The sequence below is a fragment of the Odontesthes bonariensis genome, chromosome 18, assembly GCF_027942865.1.
Source record: "Odontesthes bonariensis isolate fOdoBon6 chromosome 18, fOdoBon6.hap1, whole genome shotgun sequence".
NCBI classification, from domain to species: Eukaryota; Metazoa; Chordata; class Actinopteri; order Atheriniformes; family Atherinopsidae; genus Odontesthes; species Odontesthes bonariensis.
This window is the reverse complement of record NC_134523.1, coordinates 25895587-25918910: the sequence shown is the minus strand read 5'-3', so window position 1 is coordinate 25918910 and position 23324 is coordinate 25895587. Positions and strand designations below refer to the sequence as shown.

General features: G+C 46.9%; 1 protein-coding gene across 21 annotated transcripts in view; it reads left to right on the top strand.

The window, feature by feature from the left end:
* macf1a (microtubule actin crosslinking factor 1a) overlaps nt 1–23324 on the top strand; it is a 286863-nt gene that overhangs the window by 171684 nt on the left and 91855 nt on the right. For 12 of the 21 annotated variants that reach the window (XM_075449489.1, XM_075449488.1, XM_075449490.1 and 9 more), the window contains 16 exons: nt 718–870; nt 3807–3961; nt 5325–5451; nt 5552–5735; nt 7035–7204; nt 7335–7513; nt 9447–9585; nt 9685–9878; nt 10085–10244; nt 10332–10415; nt 10492–10599; nt 10692–10790; nt 10879–11001; nt 11090–11181; nt 12348–12483; nt 16682–23314. In XM_075449489.1, coding sequence (XP_075305604.1) covers nt 718–870; nt 3807–3961; nt 5325–5451; nt 5552–5735; nt 7035–7204; nt 7335–7513; nt 9447–9585; nt 9685–9878; nt 10085–10244; nt 10332–10415; nt 10492–10599; nt 10692–10790; nt 10879–11001; nt 11090–11181; nt 12348–12483; nt 16682–23314 — 8736 coding nt within the window. Of the gene's footprint in view, nt 1–717; nt 871–1533; nt 1546–3806; nt 3962–5324; nt 5452–5551; nt 5736–7034; nt 7205–7334; nt 7514–9446; nt 9586–9684; nt 9879–10084; nt 10245–10331; nt 10416–10491; nt 10600–10691; nt 10791–10878; nt 11002–11089; nt 11182–12347; nt 12484–16681; nt 23315–23324 lie in introns of all 21 variants that reach the window. The other 9 variants (XM_075449474.1, XM_075449478.1, XM_075449473.1 and 6 more) reach the window with 2 other exon arrangements.

Sequence of the window (23324 nt, the reverse complement as noted above, 5' to 3'; positions counted from 1 at the left end):
ATGCAGAGCGTTTACCCACAATGCATTTCGCTCCTGCCCGAGCCGAAATCAGCTGGCCTGAAGCTGATTTCGCTTAAGCTCTAAACTCTGTAAACTTTAGCAACATTTGAAACATTATCAGGCGAGAAAGTAGTCGTTTAGATCCCCAACGTGTTGAAAACCTGACAAAATACCGGCTATTTACAATTTTGTTCCCACAACTTCGGCGCTACTAAAGCTAGCCGCAGTGAGCAACGCACTTCCGGTTATTTTCACAAAATAAAATACCCGTTGCCTTTTATCATAGGGAAAGCCATTACGATACAATTGGTGCTTTTGTTTTGAAAGCAGGACGTGAACCTACCCTCGTTGTAGCTAGCTTGAAACTGCCATTTTGACAGGAAATGACGATCGGCGACGTCACGTTACGTTGCATCTTGGGTAGTTTGAGTATGAGTAGTGACCTCATGATGCATACCCAACATTTCGGAGAATCTAGTATGCATCCGGGAACTTCTCGCTTACTCAAACTGGCTTACTAACTCAAAAAGTTAGTATGAGTAGTAGGAGAAGTATGCGGTTTCGAACATAGCCAATATATAAAACTGCAGACTTCCCATCAGCCTCAGCGGTGCTGTAGACTTCCCATGAGCCTCAGCGGTGTTGGCGCCTGAGCAGCTCATCGGAAACCCGTCGGTTCTGTGATTGTCAGTGTGACCGATCGTGTCGTCCCTGCAGGAGGAGAAGGAGCAGCTGATTGAGTACCGGAGCACGGTGGCAAGCCTCGTGGGCCGGGCCAAAACGGTGGTGCAGCTCCGCCCCCGCAGCGCAGAGAGCCCGCTGGGAGCAACGACGCCCATCAGAGCCATCTGTGACTACAGGCAGATCGAGGTAGGGCAGCCACCGCAGATCGCACGCATGTGGGGAAGCAGAACGTGTAAATGCTGTGTACTCGGTCCCAGCTCGCCACTGACCTCCCCCTCCTTTTGTTGTCACCAACGACGTCTCCTCTCGGCCTTGCTCTTGCTCACCAAGCTCCTCCACCACCACTCGAGCTGCTTCCTCCATGCTGTGACATGTATTCAGGTTTTGTTTTTGTCCGGCGTGAGACCCAGGGACGCACAGTGACCCAAAGCGTGAGATAATTCTGCTAAAAATATAGCCAAAGATATGTAAAAGTAAAGATTTATGGCTCTCACACTCGGCTGCAGTGTCCTCTGAGGACTTAAAAGCCAATCAATTATACATCTGTCCCATCCTCTGAGCCTGTTGACGTGGACACTCGGCTGCCCCTGGCACGGCTATATTTAGCCGGGTCGTCCTTCCACTGAAGCAGGCTGCGTGTGAGGAGTTGTGCTTTGGTTTGCCCACAGAACTGAAGGTTTTCCTGAAACAAAGAGCTCATTTTCACCAAACGTGTGGACAGTCGTGCACATGACCGACAGTAATCTTTCTCTCCTTCACTCTCCTGTGTCTCCTGTCTCTCCATCCCCCTCTCACTCCCTCCTCTCCTCCTCCTCTTCCTCCCTGTCGTCTGTCGACTGGGCTGGCAAGACAAACGTTCAGGTATAGCTGCCTATATTCTCCCTCTCACCTCAGATCCTCACACTGCACACACTGCCCTGGCTGCTGCTTTCTTATCAGCTGACTTCAGGCTTCGTTTTGTCTCAACTAATCTGATGCTGATTCTGAGTTGCTGGGGCCAAAAAAATGGGAGCAGCAAGTTTTTATTTTTTAAGAAAATGACTTTTAAAATCCTTATCTAGTCTTTGTGTTTCTAAAGGATACATGAGGAAACCCTGCAGTTTGATTTAATCTCTTTAAAAATGAAGAAAGAAAAACTTCCTCCTCTCATTTTACTTCTTTAATCCGACCCTAATGCTCCGAATATTCATTTTCTTTGGTCGGCAAATTGATTTTCAGCGGAAAAATTCAATCAAATCAGCAGAAATCTGTCTTTTGATCATTCTTTGTGTGTCCAAAGTGTCTTAAAGTACTCATGAAATCAAATTAAATGCATGTTTTTAGATCTTCTTTTACTGCACAGAAGCACCAGTATCCTTACAGATAGTTTGGCACATGACATCATGTTGATGGATCATCCTGCATCACGACTCATTTTACATCCAAAGAAACGCTTTATTGGAAGCGAATCCCACCCAATCAGCTGTTCGGAGCAGTAATCTGGTGACATCACAAACTCAGTGGCTTTAAACTCTTTGAATTTAACACATTAATCTCAGATTAGTCAATATTAAATAAATAATATTTACTTAATATGTATTTATTAGGGCTGGGCGAGTTAACTCGATAATTAACTCGTTAATTATTTAACGGCGATGAATATTTTGTCGTGCATTAACGCAGGTTTTATTATCTATTTTATTTTGTAAAAGTCTGTTGCTGTCTGCTGTGGAACAGGAACTGAAAGTAATCGGCAGATCCACAAAACATGGAGAAGGGTACGGAACTTTTACTCGGCCATTTTCATTTTAAAGTTCTTCCAGACGGCGGAGTTGACAGAACCAAAGTCTTCTGTAAACACAGCCAAGTTGAATTGTCTTCTCAGCGTAGTAGTTCCAGGCTAAAATATCACTTAAAGGCAAAACACACAACTGATAGCAGCAAGTCATTCAAGGAAACAGACAGTGGAGCGAGGCTTCTACATAAAAACTACAGAAAGATGCTGATGTTAAAAGTGTGTTTGCACAACAAATGTTATGGCACTTTCATTCATATGGCAGCACATTTAAAATAAAACTAAATGCTAACAGCTATACACTACTTTTGGATTTTGCGTACAAATGCGATTAATCAGGGAAATGATGTGATTAATTAGATTAAACATTTTAATCGTTACCCAGCCCTAGTTTTTATACATTATCTAAGTATTATAAAGTCGTATAGAGTTGGAGTCAGAGATGGACGGATGGACCGGGGCTCCTGGTTAGGACACCTCTGTCCTGGTCACGTCACAGACATTTATTGATATAAACCTGATTAAAATGGCGCTCCACACATGCCGGCCACACAAAGGCTGAGATCAGACAGATTCGGCGGGTTCAGTAACAGCATCGCTGCGGCTGGTTGGCTGAGATCAGCTGATGAGTGGCGACTGGCGCTCACTGACCTGAACTGAATTTATCTCGCCGCCTCTCAGGCGTGCGTCCTTCAGTCCGTCCGACTGACGAGCTTTAAGATTCAGTTTCCTGTATTCACTGAATGTGCACAGCTTTGCCTTTCTGATGTGTCTGTGTGTGCAGGGAGGGGGTGAGAGGGGGCGGTGGGTGGAGCCGCAGAACGGCTCTAAAACCTGTAGATTTCAAAGCCAAACTCTTAGTTTTCATCCTGTCCTGGGGGTCCGGGGCCCGCCGTGTCGGGAACGCTGGTTTCCCTGTTGGTGGACGGATGAGACTCGGCTCAGTTTGTGCTAAAACTGACTCTTGAGTTTGGGGACTTTACGCTGCTTTCACAGCCACAGATTTAGGGATGAAAGCAGCTGTCAGACCCCGCGGCTTCCTTCTCTAAAATCATTTTAACGTTTTCATTTCCTGTTACATTTTGAGTTTGTTGCTCTTAGCTTTTTTACGTCTTTTCCTTTTGCTTTCTCCTGATCATCCATCCTTTCTCCTAATCCCTTTCAACTATTATAACCCCCTCACTTTGCAAATGCCTCTATTAATTTGATGTTGTCTCGTACTTTCCATCCTCTTGTCCACGTGTTCCACGTCCTCCCAACGTCCATCTTTCTGTAACTTCCTTGCCCACCTGCATCCCCCCGTTTTCCCCCATCTCTCTCCTCATCTCATCTTGGTGCATCCTCCCAGATCACGATAAGCCGAGGAGAGGAGTGCGTTCTGGAGGACAACTCTCAGAGGACCAAGTGGAAGGTGATCAGCCCGACGGGGAACGAGGCCATGGTCCCCTCGGTGTGTTTCACTGTCCCTCCTCCCAACCAGGAGGCCTCCGACACAGCCGGCAGGTGAGACGCTTAAAGATTTACAGGATCCATCTTTGGGCTTTCGGTAAACAAAAGGTTTGTGGTTCTGAACCTTTAAATATTCACACAGCAGCAGCTTTCATCTTTATTGTAGTCAAACCTCCATATTAACTCTGAATAAATCCTGTTTAACAGCCTTGAATCTCTTTGATAACAGTGATTACTGCCATCTAGTGGTTAAATGTGAGTTAGCAGCCATCTCTGAAAGCCATCCAGCTGCAAACTGCATCTTTATCTGAAGTCTAAAGAACCTGTAGAAGAGAAAACAAGGAACTTTTCTTCTTTATCAGTGAAGTTTGCTTCACTTTTTTATATTTTCTTCTTCTTTAACGAGGTCGATTCATGCAACGTTGTCACATAATAAGCGTGATCCTCCTTTTCTCAAATGAGTTCCATCCACAGCCACCGATCCCTTCACTTTCCTCTTCTTTGTCGCCCTCTGAGCAGTTCTCTTCTTCTGTGAAACTGAGTCAGATGGCGCCACTAAAAAAATCAATGATTTTCATTCTAACGCAGTAAAAACAGAATTCATTATCATACTATAATAATAATAATAATAAGTATTATTGTACTTCAAATGATACTTACAGGAAGATAGTTTTTAGCTTTGGAATCGGAGGAAGAATCCGAAGTGTTGCTGTCGTTCCAGAAGCCGAATTTAACTCTCAAAACAGCTGCTTTAGCTGCGGAAATGACGTAATGACGACATCATAATATAAGCTTCTGACGACAGTTTGATACCAGATCAGGATTATGGATCACTCTTTGACACGAGGAGGTCCAGTAGTTTAGATTTACTGTTATAGAATGTAAAATAAAATACAGTAAACTGTATAAAATTGGTTAAATTAGTGCTTTTTTTAAAAAATGTATTTATTTTTAAATTTTAAATTTTTATTTTTTTCAATTTCTTAAAATTAAATGACTATTCTGTTTTTTTTAATTATTTTTTTTACCCCTTGTCCTGTCCAGCAGTATGGCAGCAGAATTGTAATCTGAATACCGTTTATGCCAAACACATTTGCTATGCCAGGGGAAGCTTTATGAATGTAAAGCTCCCCTTGATTAGTGCGTTTCTGTGAGAAACCCAGGAAGCATCGACGTATGCTCCCACATTCTCAGATTGGAGGGATTTGGTCTGTAAACCTGGAGCTGCTGGAGCTTACTGAGCCTTTTCTTAAATATCTCCGCTGCAGATCCTCCAAAAACGCTGCAAAAGAAACGAAGCATCAGTAATTCTGCTTCTGCTTTTAACAGGAGTGATAACAGTCGGCCTCTTCGATGCGTGTGAGAATGTTTGGTAAGAGGTAACTGGTTTAAATACGTCTTGTTTGTGTGTGAACAGGGCCGAGCAGCTGTACCAGAAGGTCATGTCTCTGTGGCACCAGCTGCATGTGAACATGAAGAGCGTGGTGTCCTGGCACTACCTGCTCAAAGACGTGCGGGCCGTCTCAGAGTGGACTCTGGACTCGGTGAGATCACAGGAAACCCATCTGCTGAATGTTTTGAGGCTACTCTCGGCTCTCCTTTGCCGGTCTCACCTTCTCCCGGCGCGTTTCTCCCCGTCTCCAGGTTCGCTGTCAGTCTCCGTCGGAGCGGCAGCACGTGCTGGAGCACATGGACTCCCAGCTGTCCGACTTCCTGGAAGACAGCAAAGAGAGCTCGCTGTTCACGCCGGCCGAAAGACGAGAGCTGGAGAAGGACGTTCAGGAGGCCCAGCAGCACTGCCGGGACCTGCTGCTCAACATGGAGACCGGTGAGATGCATTAGGAAAACACGATAAAACGATGGTGTCACACACCTTATTTCAGAGTAAAACAAGTTAACCGCATCACTGGATCAAATCAAATCGAATTTATTTGTAGCACATTTCATGTACAAACAATTCAAAGTGCTTCACATGAAATAAAAGCACTACAGCAGGGAGTGGAAGAAGCATTAAAATACATAAAAGAATATAAAGAGAAACAAATTAAATCATTTAAATGAATTTAAAAACAAACAACATTCCAGATAAGTTCAAAGAAAGCGTGCAGATTTCATGCATAGACACATGAGAACAGAAATATTTTTAACCTGGATTTAAAAATGTCTCCATTTGGTGAAAGTTTAATCTCCACTGGCAGTTTGTTCCACTGAGATGAGAGAGAATTTTCTACAATTAAATGAAGACCAAACTGAGATCATTCTGCTTGGTAGCAAAGAGAAGAGGGTCAGCGTTGGTAAATATCTTGAGACTCGGGGCCTTACAATCACTGACCGAGTCCGTAACCTCGGAGTGTTGATAGACTCAGATCTGACTTTCAGCAGCCACATCAAAGCTGTCACCAAGGCAGCTTTTTACCATCTCAGAAACATCAACAGAATTAAAGGTTTCCTCTCCCAAACAGACCAGGAGAAACTCATCCATGCATTCATCTCCAGTAGACTCCATCACTGTAAAGAGCATTAAACATCTGCAGCTCATCCAGAACGCTGCTGCTGGAGTTTTAACCCGGACTAAGAGATCTGAACACATCACAGCAGCTTTAAAATCTTTACTCTGGCTTCCAGTCAGTCACAGAATAGATTTTAAAAGCCTGCTGATGGTTTACATATGTGATCTGTTCAGAGAATATAAAGCCAGCAGAGCTCTTAGATCCAAGGACTCAGGTCAGCTGGTCCAGTCCAGAGTCCAGACTAAACATGGAGAAGCAGCATTTAGCTGTTATGCTGCAAACAAGTGGAACAAACTGCCAGTGGAGATTAAACTTTCACCAAATGTAGACATTTTTAAATCCAGGTTAAAAACATTTCTGTTCTCATGTGTCTATGCATGAAATCTGCACGCTATCTTTTAATTTATCTGGACTGTTGCTGGTTTTAATCATTTGAATTATTTTATTTGTTTCTCTTTATATTCTTTTATGTATTTTTAATGCTTCCGCTGCAATCCTTTTATTTTATGTAAAGCATTTTGAACTGTTTTGGACATGAAATCTGCTACAAATAAATATGATTTGATCACTGGACATGCCCTAAAATAATCTCTGGTCCTTTTTCTGCTCTGTTGCAGCGGAGAAGGACGAATCGGTGTCTCGGTCGTACCTGTCGGAGCTGCAGAACATCACGCTTCGCTTAAACGAGGCCGAGAAGAGACTAATGAGGGGCATTGAGACTCCGCCCCCCAGCCGGCTGTCGGCCAGCGGACTCGACGCCACGACCGTCCAGATCGCAGAGCAAGAGGTCCGTTTGATCCCCGTCGGGTTGATTCCATCATTCATCTGTGATTTTAGGACATTCTCGTGTTTCTTCTTCTTTAATTCTGTCGTTGCAAACGTAGCTTTCTGCTTTATTTGAATTCCTTTTGGTCCAGAAGCTGCAGTCTGAGCTGGAGGCCCTGCGCTCCGGTTTGGGCGACGTGTCTCGCCGCTGCGTCGCTTTCTTTGAGGAGAAGCCGACGTCCTCCAGCGTCCCCGTCCTCCGGTCCGAACTCAGTCGGGCGGTGGAGAGGACGGACAAACTGCACAACCTCTCATCCGTCTACTTTGAGAAGTAAGTGTGTGTTTTCTCCATCTGATGACCCCAACGCCCAAGACAATGCTTTACTTACACTATAAATCAGGCCTATTCAATTACAAATTCAGTTGGGTCAGATTTTAAAACCCAGACCTCAAGCTGAAGGACGTAATGACAAATTTCAAACCAACACAAATATAATGAAATAACGTGTGATGTTTATTCATCATTTCCCCTCTTCGTATTTTTGTAAAACACATTTTAAACCTTTTAAATGAACTGAGGTAGTCGCAGTACTCTGACTCCTGAAATAACCCGGGCATTAAAACAAAAAGTGCACATCAGTGGTGATGAAATAGTTTTCCCTTTTGAAATGAAATAAACACATCTGACATAAGAACATCAAAAAGTGCATTAAAAACATCTCTAAATAAATAGAACCTGGGGTAACAGCGATGCTGTTTTTCCCTTTAAAATACTAAAAAGAATGTTTTGGTCACAAAATGTTGTCTCCCTTTCAAAATGAAATCAAAGTCGGTGGTGTCTCCGGACATTATACTCCTTAAGTAACAGAGTCATTGCAAAGTAAACACTTAGGTTTGGCGTGTGGAGTTGGTGGTAAAATAAACGGTATCTATCCGCCCAGGCAGGGTTAAAACGACGGTTTTCATCCTCAATTTTCCGTTTGAGGGTTGAGAGAGATGCACGTCCTTAAGTTCATACATCTTAACTCCCTCCATTGGCTTCCTGTCCTTCATAGAACTGATTTTAAACTTTTAATGTTGGTTTTTAAAGCTCTTAACGGCCTCGCCCCATCGTATTTATCTGAGCTTTTAACAGTCCTGGTAGAGCTCTGAGGTCAACAGATCAGTTTCTGCTGGAAGTGCCCAGGTCAGAATACAAACCCTGGGGTGAGCGAGCCTTTTCCCAAAGCTGCCCCCAGGCTCTGGAATAAGCCCCCCGTCCAGCTGCGTCTTATTTCTGACCTGGGCCTCTTCACATCTAGGCTAAAAACCTGCTTATTTAGGATGGCTTTAATACCCAGTAGCATGATGACACTTTTATCTTATTTGATTTTGTTGTATTTTATTGCTTTCACTGTTCTTTTATTGTTTTTATTTGTTTTTACTTACTCTTCTCTTTATTTATTACCTGCTGTAAATCACTTTGGTACATCGTAAGGATTGTTTGTAAAGGGCTGTATAAATAAAATACATTTACATTTACGTACTTTTCCAGTTGGAGTTGAGCTGCTAACTTGGTTCGATCAGTAACTTTCAAAACAACAAAACAAAACAACTTGCATTCACTTTCTGATCTACTGTTAGCCTGGCTGACGCGTCCACATCTCGATGAGATGGTGGTCTGGGAACTAGGTGTGCATTTTCTCGTATGTAAGGCGTGGTTTACGAATGCCTAGAGCCGTTTATTGGGCGCTACGAATGTCTATCAAATGGCGTCTGGTTCTTCCCATGCTGCTTTGCGCGCGATTCATAGCCAATTGTATCACTTATACCAGATGACGACAGAAATTCGACGAGGAAGAAGGCAATGAAATCTTTCAACGCCAAACGTAGCTCTTTTTTTAAAGGTAAACTTGCGTTCTAAGCTACTTAAAACACTTTCTAAGGCTGTATCGAACGGTAACGTTGTGTCCGCTGCCATGTTGGATTAACACTCTACAAGCTTTGGTGTAACGCATAGACGTCGTCATCGTCTTGCTGCCCCCCCGTTCTGTGATTGGTTCCCTAACTCAGGCAAAAATAAGGGCGGTGGTTTCCAGGCTGCCTTTGCAGTGTGAATGAAATCGCGCGCAAAGCAGCATGGGAATTCCCAGGCTAAACTACTGTAGGAATTTTGAGCAAACTGTGTTTTTCATGTTTTTTCTCGGCTTTAAGTTGGGCCTCTCGGGTTATTGCTTCTGGGCCACATGCTGCCCCGCTCTAAATTATGCATCTTACCTCTTTAGGTTAAAAACCGTCGACCTCCTGCTGCGGAGCCTGGACGATGCTGAGAGCCAGGTCAGGAAGTATGAGAACACACTGAGTGAAGAAGACATCGTCCCTGCAGACACGACGGCCATTCACAACCTCAGAGATCAGTTCGGGGTAAAAAAGAAAAACAATCATCTCCTCAAAATCTGACCCCGCCCTTCATTCTGCGTCTTGTTGTGACTCACTGTGACCTCTTTGCCTCTTTCCGTCCAGCGGTGGCAGGCTGAGCTCTCCGATCAGGAGGGCGTCTTCCAGGCTCTGCAGGCGCAGATGGGTCGGGCCAAAGAGGCGGGATCTCAGCTCAGCAGGTTCCACCCAGACCGCAGCCCCGAGTTGGAGCGCTACCAGGAGAAAGCCAATCAGATGGCGGAGAGGTGGAGCGGCATCAAAAGACAGACAGAGACACGGTGAGCAGGACACAGAGAGAGGAAAGGTGTTAGATCTGAAGCCTGCACTCTGGCTGCTCAGCTTTGGCTGCATGTAGGGCCGGTTTTTGCTATGGGCAATGTGGGCACCGCCCAGGGCGTAAATCTAGCCAGGACCGCCTGTGGCTACATGGAATGAATACATCCGTGTGGTCAATGATCCGGGTCTCCTCTGTGTTTGACTGCAGGCGGGCCGATCTGGAAGCTCTGGGCTCGGCGCTGCAGCAGTACAGAAACGGTCACTCGGCTCTGATCAAGTGGATCGAAGAAACAACCGAGAGACAAGAAAACACCCAACCTGGACAGACTGACAGCAAAGCCCTGTCAGAGCAGCTGGCCCAGCAGACGGTCAGTCACTACATCTGAGTCGGGGGGGGGGGGGGATTCACTCAAATGGAAAACCAGGAAATCTAAATGCTTTGTTTTTCCTTTCAGGCGTTGGTGGTTGAGATTGAACAGAACCAGACCAAACTAGACGAGTGCCAGACTCACTCCAAACAATACTGCGCCTCAGTGAAGGTAGAAAACCACTCCAGGAAACTATAAACTGAACGTTATTGTGTTTAAAAACACTCACGATGGTCTCATTGTGCAGGATTACGAACTCCAGCTGATGACCTACAGAGCCTTCGTGGAGTCCATGCACAAGTCTCCCGTGAAGAGGAGGAGGATGCACTCTTCCTCCGACGCCATCACTCAGGAGGTGAGGACACATCAGAGAAATATATCCACCGTGGCAGTTTGTACATGTTTTCTTGAACTGTTGTGACCTTTGTTTGTTGGATATCATTCCAGTTTATGGACTTACGCACACGCTACACAGCCTTGGTCACCTTGACGACGCAGCATGTGAAATACATCAGCGATGCGCTGAGGCGACTGGAGGAGGAGGAGGTGATGCATTGCTCGACTTCATGACTTTTTCTTATTTAACGATCACAAATGGGACTGACATGCCAACTGTTTCTGCTCTCATGTGCAGAAAGAGGTGGAGGAGGAGAGGCAGGCCAGGGTGGGCCAGGTTTCAGACCTGCTGGGCTGGGTCAAAGGCCTCCAGGGACGGACCGGTGGGCCCAACGCCGAGTCTTCGCTTGCTGCTCAACAGGTAGCGTGTACTTGTTTTTAAAAGTGCGATACTGACACAGTGGCTGAAGAGAGTTACTAAGCAGATTATTCATGCGTCTTCTCTCAAGGCCATCAGCGAGCAGCTGGTAGCCAAGAAGGACCAGGTGGCTGAAGCCATAAGGAGCACACAGGTCTTTCTACTGTCCAAACAAGCCAGCAAGTAAGTAGAGCAGGTTAGGGCTGAGCAATTTTATCGATACTGCGATATGAATCTGAATTCCCCCATTGGGCGATAAATAAAGTATTTTTTTTATTCTAGTCTATTCTTTTCTATATATACTGATATTTTGTTTCCCGATAAAGTATCAATTTTTCAGCCGCCCAAATCAATTTATTTATCTTTTTAAAGCAAACTTTATTGAAAAGTCAGACATTACAATTAGTGAAAACACAGAACATTAATATAATACAATACATATTGAATCGTATCGAATCGTTGGCTGAATATCGTGTATCATAATGTAAGTGTATCGAATCGTATTGAATCGTTGGCTGAATATCATGTATCATAATGTAAGTGTATCGAATCGTTGGCTGAATATCGTGTATCATGATGTAAGTGTATCGTATCGAATCGTTGGCTGAATATCGTGTATCATGATGTAAGTGTATCGAATCGTATCGAATCGTTGGCTGAATATCATGTATCATAATGTAAGTGTATCAAATCGTATGGAATCGTTGGCTGAATATCATGTATCATAATGTAAGTGTATCGAATCGTTGGCTGAATATCGTGTATCATGATGTAAGTGTATCGAATCGTATCGAATCGTTGGCTGAATATCATGTATCATAATGTAAGTGTATCAAATCGTATGGAATCGTTGGCTGAATATCATGTATCATAATGTAAGTGTATCGAATCGTTGGCTGAATATCGTGTATCATGATGTAAGTGTATCGAATCGTTGGCTGAATATCGTGTATCATAATGTAATCGTATTGAATCGTATGGAATCGTTGGCTGAATATCGTGTATCATAATGTAAGTGTTTCGAATCGTATCGAATCGTTGGCTGAATATCGTGTATCATAATGTAAGTGTATCGAATCGTTGGCTGAATATCGTATCGTATATGAATCATATCGTGAGATTAGTGTATCGCTACAGCCCCAGAACACGTACACATTTAACTTCCTGCGTGTCAGAGAAACCACCTGAACCGACGCTCGCCCTTATCTGTCCTTTCCTTCATTTTATCAAATCAAGTTTTTTGTGTTCATGTGTGAAAAATGGACCTTTAAGCGATTTAACCCCGAACAAAAGGAGCGTTTAGCAGTGAGAGGTTATGCCTGCTATAACGCTCTCCCTGCTCTCCCTAGGTTGTCCTCAGAGGAGCGCGCTCACGTGGAGGCTCAGCTGGGCGAGCTGACGGCCACCTACAACCAGCTCCTGGACAGCTCCACCCAGCAGCTGCAGCAGCTGGAGCAGCAGCTGGCCAAAGAGGAGGAGAGAAAGGTAGATGGGTTGAATTGCCGTGCCGAGGTGGACGGCAGCAGGTTTATGAGTGAAATGTGCTCAGGTGCGGCACCTTTGAGGGTAGCTCTGTAAAACCAATGCTTTGAGTCTCAAGACGCTTGCAAGCTCAACGTGAGTTCCTGTGTGGCCCAGCGAGAGGTTGTGTGTGTGTTGTGCAGCATGTTGTGTGTTCACAGACTGCATTTTCAAACAATCATCATCACTGACATGTTTTGGTTTAACAAGCATCACAAACCCCGTTCAGACGTGTTTTCAGATCATCTAAAGTCATGTTTTCCGTTGTTATCATCTCTCTCTGACTTCTTTTGTTATTATTCTGGGAGAAATGATGAAAACTAGAATAAGTTAATGGTGTAAAAATAGTATTTTCTTTGTTTTAAGATAAGAAAAAAATAGGATTTTACTGGATGACACAGTCTGAACTGGGCCTCAGCATGGAGTAATCCACCCTCACATTGTTTCCTAAAAGCCTGCAGTCATGTCCTTAACTGTCATGTTGGTTTTTGTCATCTTCACTGTCTTCGTCATCATCAGAAAGTCATGCTGAGCTGCTAACATAGTTGATACTTGGCCTTAGTGGTGCTGCAGTAGAGCAGTTTCTGCTGATGGATGCATCATTAGAAACATTCCCAAAGATGCACCTTCACTGTCATCTCTGTAGCTACAAAAAGCTCAATTTTCTTTATATGGTGGTGGAACGCCGCTGCATAAAGCCAACACATTGCATTTTACCATTTGTAGGATTCTGTTGAAGTCACCCCAGGTATACAGTCCTGTGTGAAAGTGCTGATCCAACCCTCATTTCTTATATATTTCAGGGAAAAAAGTGATGAGTTGTAGAGATTTACTGAAACATGGTCGAACATAAATGAGCCTTTAAGTGAATATCTGCTCTGAGCTCCTTTCTCCTCCAACTCAGCCTGAACCCTCTCAGACGAGCTTTCTGTCCTTTCTTTAAGGAGTCTTCAGGAATAGTTCTCCAGGCTTCTTGAAGGACATCCCAAAGCTCTTCTTTGGATGTGGGCTGCCTTTTGTTCCGTTCTCTGCCAACATGATCCCACCCTGCTTCAGTAATGTTGAGCTCTGGGGAGGATTCATCCCTCCATCAGACCTGCTGCCACTGATTTTCAGCCCACTTCTTGTGTCCTTTGGCACAGCTCAGCCTTTTCTCCCTGTTTCCCTTCCTTAAGAACGGCTTCTTGACAGCCACCCTTCCATGGAGCCCATTTCTGATGAGGCTTGGGCCAACAGCAGATGGATCAGCTGAAGCTCCAGATGCATCTCTCAGCTCCTGTGTCAGGTCTTTGCTGGATTTTTTCCTCTTTCTTAAGGACATCACTTTCAGATCCTGTTCATCTGCTGTAGATAGTTCTTTAGGCCTGACACTTCTTCTTCTGTCCTCCACTTGTCCAGTTTCCTCAAATGTTTTAAGGACACACTGCACACCATGCTGAGATATGCCAAGTTTTCAGCTAACAGCTCTTTGGGAATCACCTTGTTGCTGCAGAAATCCTGTTTTCTGTCGGTCAGACTGTGTTATCTTTGCTGTTTTTCACACTGGAAAAAATCTAAATCTTAACAAGTATATTTTTCTCATTGAGTATCTCATTACACTTAATATCAGACACAATTGCCTAACAAGTACTATTTCAGCCAGATATAGGGACTTGTTTTAATACAATACATCTTGAATATCTTAAGTGACAAAGTCTTGAAAACATTTTTTTTTTATTCATATTTCACATGAAATAAGCTTTTTTTTTTCATTTGAAGAGGTTTTTAAGATAATTTCAAGATCACTTTTAACTCAAAAGTCCCAAATATCACATATTATTTCAAGAAATCTTGACAAGCCGATTTTCACTTGTTCCATTGGCAATTTTTTTTGCTTATTTCAAGCAAAAACGTCTTGTATTTGCTGTTGTTTTTAAACTTATTTTTGGAGGGGCATTTTTTCCAGTGCAGAGATGCAGCTAAAGAAATGGGAACAAATGATGTGTCTCTGTGACAGGCTGCTGGGAACAAAGTGCCTAAAGATCCAGTTTAAAACGGCTTCTTTGCTAAGTTGTCTGTTCTGTGTGGACACAACACTGGTTCATCCCTTGAGTTAGGAGCCTTTTTCCTGCCTGAATGATTCATAGGTCAGAGTTAAGGCTTAACACAGAGGAAACTGAGTGAAAATGAGTGAAAAAGCAGAAAATGTCCAAAGAAAAACTCTGAAAGACCTTCAGAAAGCTGGAGAACTGTTGCTCAGGACCAGTTTAAAAGATTAAAGAAAGTCTGGCTGCTTGGAAGCGTTTTATATAAAGAAATGAGGTCTGGATCAGGAGTTTATCACAGTGTTGTCAGCCTGAGGGAATCACACATTCACTGCTGTCTTTTCATGAAACTGTTCCTCTCCTGGTTAGTTCGGTACATCAGTTAAAAATGGATGGAATGTGGGTCAGAATTTCCAGTTTGAATTGTTCCTTGATGATAATTCAGCCAAACCCGAAGACCTGTGGATGTAAGAGACTTTTAATGTGACTGTAAATACTCAGGGAAGTTGTAACAGAGTGTAAGTGCACCGGAGGCCAGCTGTGCAAGAAAAAAAGCCAACACTCACCTCACCATTTGAGCATGTTGTGTCCAGATCACAAGTGTGTGTGTGTGAATGGGGATTTTTGTGTTTGTTCTAATGCATTCTATTAATGTGTGAAACTTTAAACCCGCGTTGTGCTTCAAACTCACTAACAGCTGCCAAAGGAGAAATGTGGACATCCACGCCGAGGATCTGAGAGACGGAAAACAAAGCAGGACTAAATCAGACTTTCTGAGTCTTAGATCCGTTATCTGCTCGGTTAGTTGTGCTCGGAGCCGTTTGCCGTCTTAGTGCGCTGAAAGTTCGAATAAGAGCCTTTTTTCTCTGTTAATAAACACAGGGTAAGGTAATCAAATGGCTCTTAAAAAGTTGGGACAGTTCTCGCCACATTATCTGATTCCAGTTGTCGTTTTCAGTAGATTTTTAGCAGTTTTTCCTGAGCCCTCTCGGGGTTTAGAGTCAGATTGAAGAGTGGCATGCAGAATGCTAACAACCAGCTTCTCACCTGTCGCGCCTCGCTCTGCCGAGCCAAACGCTGGCCCCTTAGTGTGCGCCCGCCACGGGACCAGCCCGTACGGTAAGTAGCGCTCGCTTTCTCTCTAACTGTTGCTGTGTAGTTTGACTCTCGTGCACATTTTACTCTCTTCTTCTGAACTCTTTCCTTCTTCAGAAGGTCTCCGCTCGCCTTTATCTCCAGCTGTCTCTGCACTTCCTGGTACTTTTGCTTTGTTGCATGCTTACTGCTTGTTTAGGAATAGTGACGGTGAGTATTGAAAGGAGAATATCCTAGAATATGGAACATAATGGAGCTTTAAAGGGATAGTTCGCTTTTTTTGACATGAAGCTGTATGACATCCCATATTAGCAACATCATTTATGAACATTTTCTTACCCCCTGCTGCGTCCTGTGAGCCGAGTTCCAGCCTCGTTTTGGGGTTGATGAAAGTAGCCCGGCTAGTTGGCTGGGGTTTAAAAAATAAAGCGTTTTGCTTCTCAAAACAACATGTGTTCAAAAGAGTAATACATTTGCATCACAGAATCGTTCTCCAGGAAAAAGTCAGACCTCACAATCTCTTCGGTCTGCACGGTCTACACAGCAAGCAGTGAAATGAAGGAAGAGAAAATAGTACCAAGCGATTGTGAGGTCTGACTTTTCCTGGAGAACGATTTTGTGATGCAAATGTATTACTCTTTTGAACACATATTGTTTTGAGAAGCAAGACGCTTTATTTTTTAAACCCCAGCCAACTAGCTGGACTACCTTCGTCAACCCCAAAACGAGGCTGGAACTCTGCTCACAGGACGCAGCAGGGGGTAAGAACATGTTCATAAATGATGTTGCTAATATGGGATGTCATACAGCTTCATGTCAAAAGAGGCGAACTATCCCTTTAAGTCTGTGCTGATAGCTAACATGCTAATACAAATGATATTTAAACAGCATTGTTGGCAGGTGATTTTGGGTTTTCCTCTTTTTTCTGGTTCTCAGATCTGCTCATGTGACGCTACAATAATTATAACATAGTAACGTAATAAAATGACCCAGTGAGGGAAGGATGGATTTAAACTGGACGTCCGTTTTGTTTCTTTCCGCAGAACCAAGCTGCCGTCGCCGGAGTGATCGACCTCGGAACCGTGGAGACGTTCTCGGTGTTCCAGGCGGCGCGGCGCGGCCTCATTGACCAGGACACCTGCCGGGCGCTGCTGGAGGCTCAGCTCATTCTGGGCGGACTCCTCCAGCCCGACTCCCCCGTCAGGCTCTCCCTGGAACAGGGTCTCAGCCGAGGCCTCGTCGACGCTCGCACCCGCCGGTCTCTGTCGGAACTGGAGGGCGCCTTGGAGCTGGTGGAGAGCGCCGCGCCGCAGAAAGGCGCGTTGCCCGTGGCTGCAGCCGTGGACTCTGGGCGGATCCGAGAGGAGGTGGGGCTGCGGATCCTGGAGTGCCAGATGAACACTGGTGGCCTGAGGGATGCATCTGGGAACATTCTGAGTTTGGAGAGAGCGGAGGACTTGAGGCTTCTGTCTCCCAGGATCTTAAGCAGGCTGCAGTCCAGGCTTCAGCACAAAGAGCTGATCGACCCAAACACGGCTGAACGGGTCGATCTCCCCGAGCTGCAGCTGCGCTGCATTCTGGACGATGACTCGGGGCTCCTCCTGCTCCCCGTCAGGCAGCAGGTCGGAGGAAGCGTTTGCCTCCGTTCTGGGAGAAAAGTCGGCATCTTCCGCGCCGTCCAGGAGGGACTCATCGAGCGGAAAGTTACGGTCCGGCTTCTGGAAGCTCAGCTCTTTGCTGGTGGTGTGGCCGACCCGCGATCCGGACACCGGCTGACCATCAATGAGGCTGTTCGTCACGGCCTTATGGATCAGGAATTAGCCTGCGCCATGCTGGCGCGACAGCTGCAAAATGGGGGAATAATCGACCCTCTGAGTGGAGAACGGCTGGATTTAGAGGAGAGTATCCAAAGGGACCTTCTCTCCACTCCTCTGGCTCTGTCGGTCCTCGAGTCTCTCTGGGCTTTCATGGGACTCCTTTGGCCCGAATCTGGGGAACTTCTACCCATTGCTGAGGCCCTTCAACAAGGAGTGATCTCAGGAGATCTCGCACAGGGCATCCTGAGGCAGCGCCGCACCGTCGGGGCTCTGTACGACCCGGAGACCCTCCAGGTCCTGCCCCTAAATCAGGCTGCTGAGGAGGCCGTTGGGCCAAGTGTTATCCGCTGTCTCCGAGACATCCGCATTCCAGATGTTCTCCCCAACATGAACCAGTCGGGCACCCCGTCTCTAAACCGCCTGAGCTGGGGTTCCAGCAGCTCCTCTCCGCCTCCGTCCTCTCCATCATCTTCCCCAGGCTTCACGTGGGAAACTCCACCGGCGGATGGAGCCGACCCTGAAGAACAAGCCAGACACAAGCTGCTGTTTCACCTCATGACCCACAGCTACGTGGATGCTCATGATGGAAAACGGTTGGTGCTGCTCGACCCAGAGCTGGTAACGATGGTGGAAGGCACAGCTGCTGGAGAATCGAGCAGTTTGGCTGCAGATCAGCGGGTGAGGCTTCAAATGGGAGGAGACTTTAATATGACAGAAAGAGCAGCGAGTGAAGAAGAAAAGGAAGTTAGAGTGGAGGTTATCGGGGAAAGATTGGAGCAGAAGTCACGTGTTGGGAGTGATTCAGCCTTTGTAGCTGAAGAAGAAATCAGTGTAAGTGGAAAAGTAAGAGAACAAAAGGAAGAAATGGTAGAGATGGTAACGAGTGAATCCAAACCCGGGGATGGTGCCATCATAACGGCACCCCCCAAACCAGAGGAAGATGTTGAAAGTGAGGAACTGAAAGGAGTTAAAGCAAGTAAAGATGTGACAGTGGTACAGTCCAAAGAGAGCAAAGGTGTGACTGTGGCACAGTCTAAAGAGAGCAAAGATGTGACTGTGGGACAGTCCAAAGAGAGCAAAGATGTGACTGTGGGACAGTCCAAAGAGAGCAAAGATGTGACTGTGGCACAGTCCAAAGAGAGCAAAGATGTGACTGTGGGACAGTCCAAAGAGAGCAAAGGTGTGACTGTGGTACAGTCCAAAGAGAGCAAAGGTGTGACTGTGGGACAGTCCAAAGAGAGCAAAGATGTGACTGTGGCACAGTCCAAAGAGAGCAAAGGTGTGACTGTGGTACAGTCCAAAGAGAGCAAAGGTGTGACTGTGGGACAGTCCAAAGAGAGCAAAGATGTGACTGTGGCACAGTCCAAAGAGAGCAAAGATGTGACTGTGGCACAGTCTAAAGAGAGCAAAGATGTGACTGTGGGACAGTCCAAAGAGAGCAAAGATGTGACTGTGGGACAGTCTAAAGAGAGCAAAGATGTGACTGTGGGACAGTCTAAAGAGAGCAAAGGTGTGACTGTGGGACAGTCCAAAGAGAGCAAAGGTGTGACTGTGGCACAGTCTAAAGAGAGCAAAGATGTGACTGTGGGACAGTCCAAAGAGAGCAAAGATGTGACTGTGGGACAGTCTAAAGAGAGCAAAGATGTGACTGTGGGACAGTCCAAAGAGAGCAAAGATGTGACTGTGGGACAGTCCAAAGAGAGCAAAGATGTGACTGTGGGACAGTCTAAAGAGAGCAAAGGTGTGACTGTGGGACAGTCCAAAGAGAGCAAAGATGTGACTGTGGCACAGTCCAAAGAGAGCAAAGATGTGACTGTGGCACAGTCTAAAGAGAGCAAAGATGTGACTGTGGCACAGTCTAAAGAGAGCAAAGATGTGACTGTGGGACAGTCCAAAGAGAGCAAAGATGTGACTGTGGCACAGTCTAAAGAGAGCAAAGATGTGACTGTGGGACAGTCCAAAGAGAGCAAAGATGTGACTGTGGGACAGTCTAAAGAGAGCAAAGGTGTGACTGTGGGACAGTCCAAAGAGAGCAAAGATGTGACTGTGGGACAGTCTAAAGAGAGCAAAGATGTGACTGTGGCACAGTCTAAAGAGAGCAAAGATGTGACTGTGGGACAGTCCAAAGAGAGCAAAGATGTGACTGTGGGACAGTCTAAAGAGAGCAAAGATGTGACTGTGGGACAGTCCAAAGAGAGCAAAGATGTGACTGTGGGACAGTCCAAAGAGAGCAAAGATGTGACTGTGGGACAGTCCAAAGAGAGCAAAGATGCTCACCAAACGCAGGCTGAACTGGAAGTAATCAAACCGAATGTGGCTGGAACAGAGACTGCCGTAAAGCGCGCTGAATCTCAGGCGGATCGCTTTGAATCGGGCTCGGAGAAGCAAAGGGAGGACGCTGAGATGGAGAGGTTAGTCCTGGAGCTGAAACACGGAGGTCTGATGACGGAGGATGGAGAAAAGCTGCTGCCGGACGAGGCCGTAGCGCAGGGCGTGCTTCCTGGTCACACGGCGGTTAAACTGATGGCGCAGGCAGGTCTGTTCGGGGGATTCCTCGATGCCAGCAGCGGCGAGTCTCTCAGCATGGAGGAGGTCATGCAGGAGGGTTTATTGGATGAAGATCTAATGTGGAGTGTGCTGAAGTCGGATAAAACGCTCGCAGGTTTTGTGGACGTGGAGAAAAGACAGATCTGCGGCGTGAAGGATGCAGCTCAGGCCGGGCTGATCGACTCCAACACCGCCGATCGACTTCTGGAAGCTCAGGTGGCGTCGGGCGGGATCGTTGATCTGCGCAGAGATAAGAAAGTCTCCGTCACTTTAGCAGCAAACCTGGGGCTGATTGACGAGGACCAAAGAGAAGATCTGGTGGCGTTAGAGAAGGCGTGCAAAGGAAAAGATGCAAACTCAGCAACAGCCCTCAGGAAAGCCAGTTTACAGTTACAGATGGAGGGCGTGGTGGACCCGGAGTCCAAGACCCCGGTTCCTTTGGAGCAAGCAGTTCAGAAGGGCTTTATCACCCCAGGGGAGGCTTATCAGGTGCTGGCGAGGCAGGTGGCTGAAGGCGGGATCATACACCACGCTTCAGGCATGAGGCTCTCAGTCACCGATGCTGTCGACAGAGGACTGGTGGACCGGTCCGTCGCTCCCGGGCTGGAAGAACTGGAGTGGGTCTATGAAGGAAAGGTCAGCGCCTCGGCTCACCCAGAAGCCGTAGTTTTTCAGGCATCCAGCGGGGCTGTTTTGGACCCCGACACCGGGTTCAAGCTGACCCTGACGGAGGCTGTTTCTAAGGGTCTTCTGGACGAGAGCGCAGCCGGTGACATCATGGCGTCCCCCGCAGTGAAGCACGGCGCCGTCGACCCCCAGACTGCACGCATCGTGCCCTACTCAGAGCTGGTGAACCAGGGAAAGATAGACATCGAAACGGGGAAACGCTTCCTGGAGGTGAAGCCGTTCCGAGGTGTTCAGGACGAGCGAAGCATGCGGAGCCTGACTCTTCCTGAGGCGGTTGCCTTACAGCGGGTGGACCCGGTTCCAGCTCTGAGGTTGCTCCAAAGCCAGGCAGACAGCGGCGGCATCATTGACATCCGCTCCGGAGAAAGACTCCCGCTGCCTGAGGCCTCCAGGAGAGGTTTAGTTGGAGATGACATGCTCAAGGAAATCGCCAGCAGCCAGGTGTTGAAGGGAGGTTTAGTCGATCCTGCGACCGGACGGCGAGTCTCGAGTCTCAGCGACGCCGTCGCATCAGGACTGATCTCTGAAGACGTGGCTTTAGAGATCCAGAGCTCAGGAGACGGCTCCACCCCGGTCGCCTCATCCAATGGAACATGCAGCTCTGCTGTTTTATCCTCAGGGACGAGCCCAGACAGCCCCGAATACTGGTCTGATGTTTCCTCCAGATCTTCACCTCCCAAGAGAGGCGTCCAAGTCACACGGGGGGGCGGCGAGACACCGACGAGCGTGGCTTCAAGTCGGTCGGTGTTCTATGACTCAGCTGCAGAACGACCAGGCTCAGGGGGAGAGCCGGATCAGTCCATGGACGTCTTATCTGTGTTTGCAACCAATGTCGAGAAGAGAGTTCAGCGAGCCATAGATGAGATGGCGTCACAGAAAGACGCCGCTGAACCAGAGAGACTTCCCAAGCAGGATGAGGGTGAGAAACTGCAGCGAGGTGAGAGGAAAACTGAGGCTGAAGGAGGAGAAATGATCATCCGAGAGTCCACGCAGGAAGAGGTCAGAGCCGGGGTCCGAGTAGGGGTCCGTGAGGAGCTGGTGAGGGTTGAGCGTGGACCCAGCGCCGAGAGCACGATGGCGATCGGTCATGTTTCTGAAGAAGAAAAGCCGGCCGTGGCAGCAGAAACCAAAGTGCTGTCCAACAAGAGTGGAGATGGTTATAGAAGGGAGGATGTAGCAGCACAGAAAGAAGTGGAGGAACCGGTGGAACTCAAAGGCTTGGAGGTCAAAACTCGCACTGATGTGGAGCAGGCCGGACGGTTAGTGGCCTCTCAAAGCAATGAGCCGGAAAATAAAGGCAAAAAGAAGAAGAAGAATAAAAAGAAGGCCAAGAGTAAAGACGTAGAAACGGAAACACGCCTTCCAGAGACGAAGCTTCCAGCTGATGCAGAAACCAAAGAGGCTGTAAATGTCGTAGCTTTCGCTGGTCCTCCAAGTGGAGAAGGTGTAGCAAGGATCCATCAGACATCCGACACTGAAAAGGCTTCAGAAGAGAAGGAAAAGGACGAGGTTTCTGTTCGTCTCGGGTTTTCAACGCCGACTGAGCCGCAGAAAGGTGCAAATGAAGCAGTTTTAGCAAAGAGTGTAGAAAAAGGTGAAGAGGAAGAGAAACGAGATGAGAAAGAGGAAGAATCTAAGGACAAGACTTGGTCAGAGAGCAACAAGGAGCTGAAGAGAAGGAAGGAGCCTCTGAAAGCCACTCTGCCCGAGGATGAGAAGGCAGCTCTGATACTGAAGGCCAAAGAGAGTATTCTGAAGAAGGTGTTTGAGAAAGGAGTGAGCGAGAAACAGGCTGCTGAGGAGCTGGAGGCGCTGCGCAAGGAGGTGGGGAAGAAGGATGTGAAAGCACAAAGCCTGCAAGATGGCAGCGAAGTGGAGGGTCGGGATGGTGTGAGGAGGACCGGCGAGTCACCAGAGCTCAGCAAAGAGCAAAACGCTGTCAACAAGGACGGCACGAAGCTGGAAAAGCCTGCAGAGGAGGCGCCTGTGGTCAAAGAGAGCGTGGAGGGCAAACGTTTAGAGGCTTCTGCAAATGAGCGGGAGAAAGGCCGAAGTTTGGGAAGCGATGCTGAGACGGTTTCTGCTTTGGTCCAGCCAAAAGAAACCAGTAAAAGAAGCAAGAAGAGCAAGAAGTTCAAGAGTTCAAAAGGGACGGACAAAGCTGAGCTGGACACAGAGAAGTTCACCACAAAGCCCGATTCAGACGGCTCTGCTGTGGCTGCAGATCAGAGGAAGGACAGAGCTGCTGGTGATCCACACATACGAGTGTCAGAGGGATCCCAGTCAGACACCGGAGCTGACAGCCAATCCTCTGGCTTCTCTCACCATGTTCCTCCTGAACTGGAGATCCAGAGCAGAGCTCAGTCTGTGGCTCCCGCTCCACAAACGGGAAGAAGTAAGAAGAAGAAAAGACGCCAGGCGTCCGAGTCCGACGGTAAAAATGCTCCCGAGTCTTTAGAGAAACAGCAGCAGCAGGTCGGCTCTGCAGGAACGAAACCTTCCCCTGCAGGAGATGCCTCAGCGGAGTCTGAGTCCCCCAGAGCTACCGAATCTGATGCAGAAGAAGAAGAAGAAGTCAGCACAACTGTGTCGAACAAGGAGGAGGCCACATCCACGGTTAAGAAGGTCAGATTCT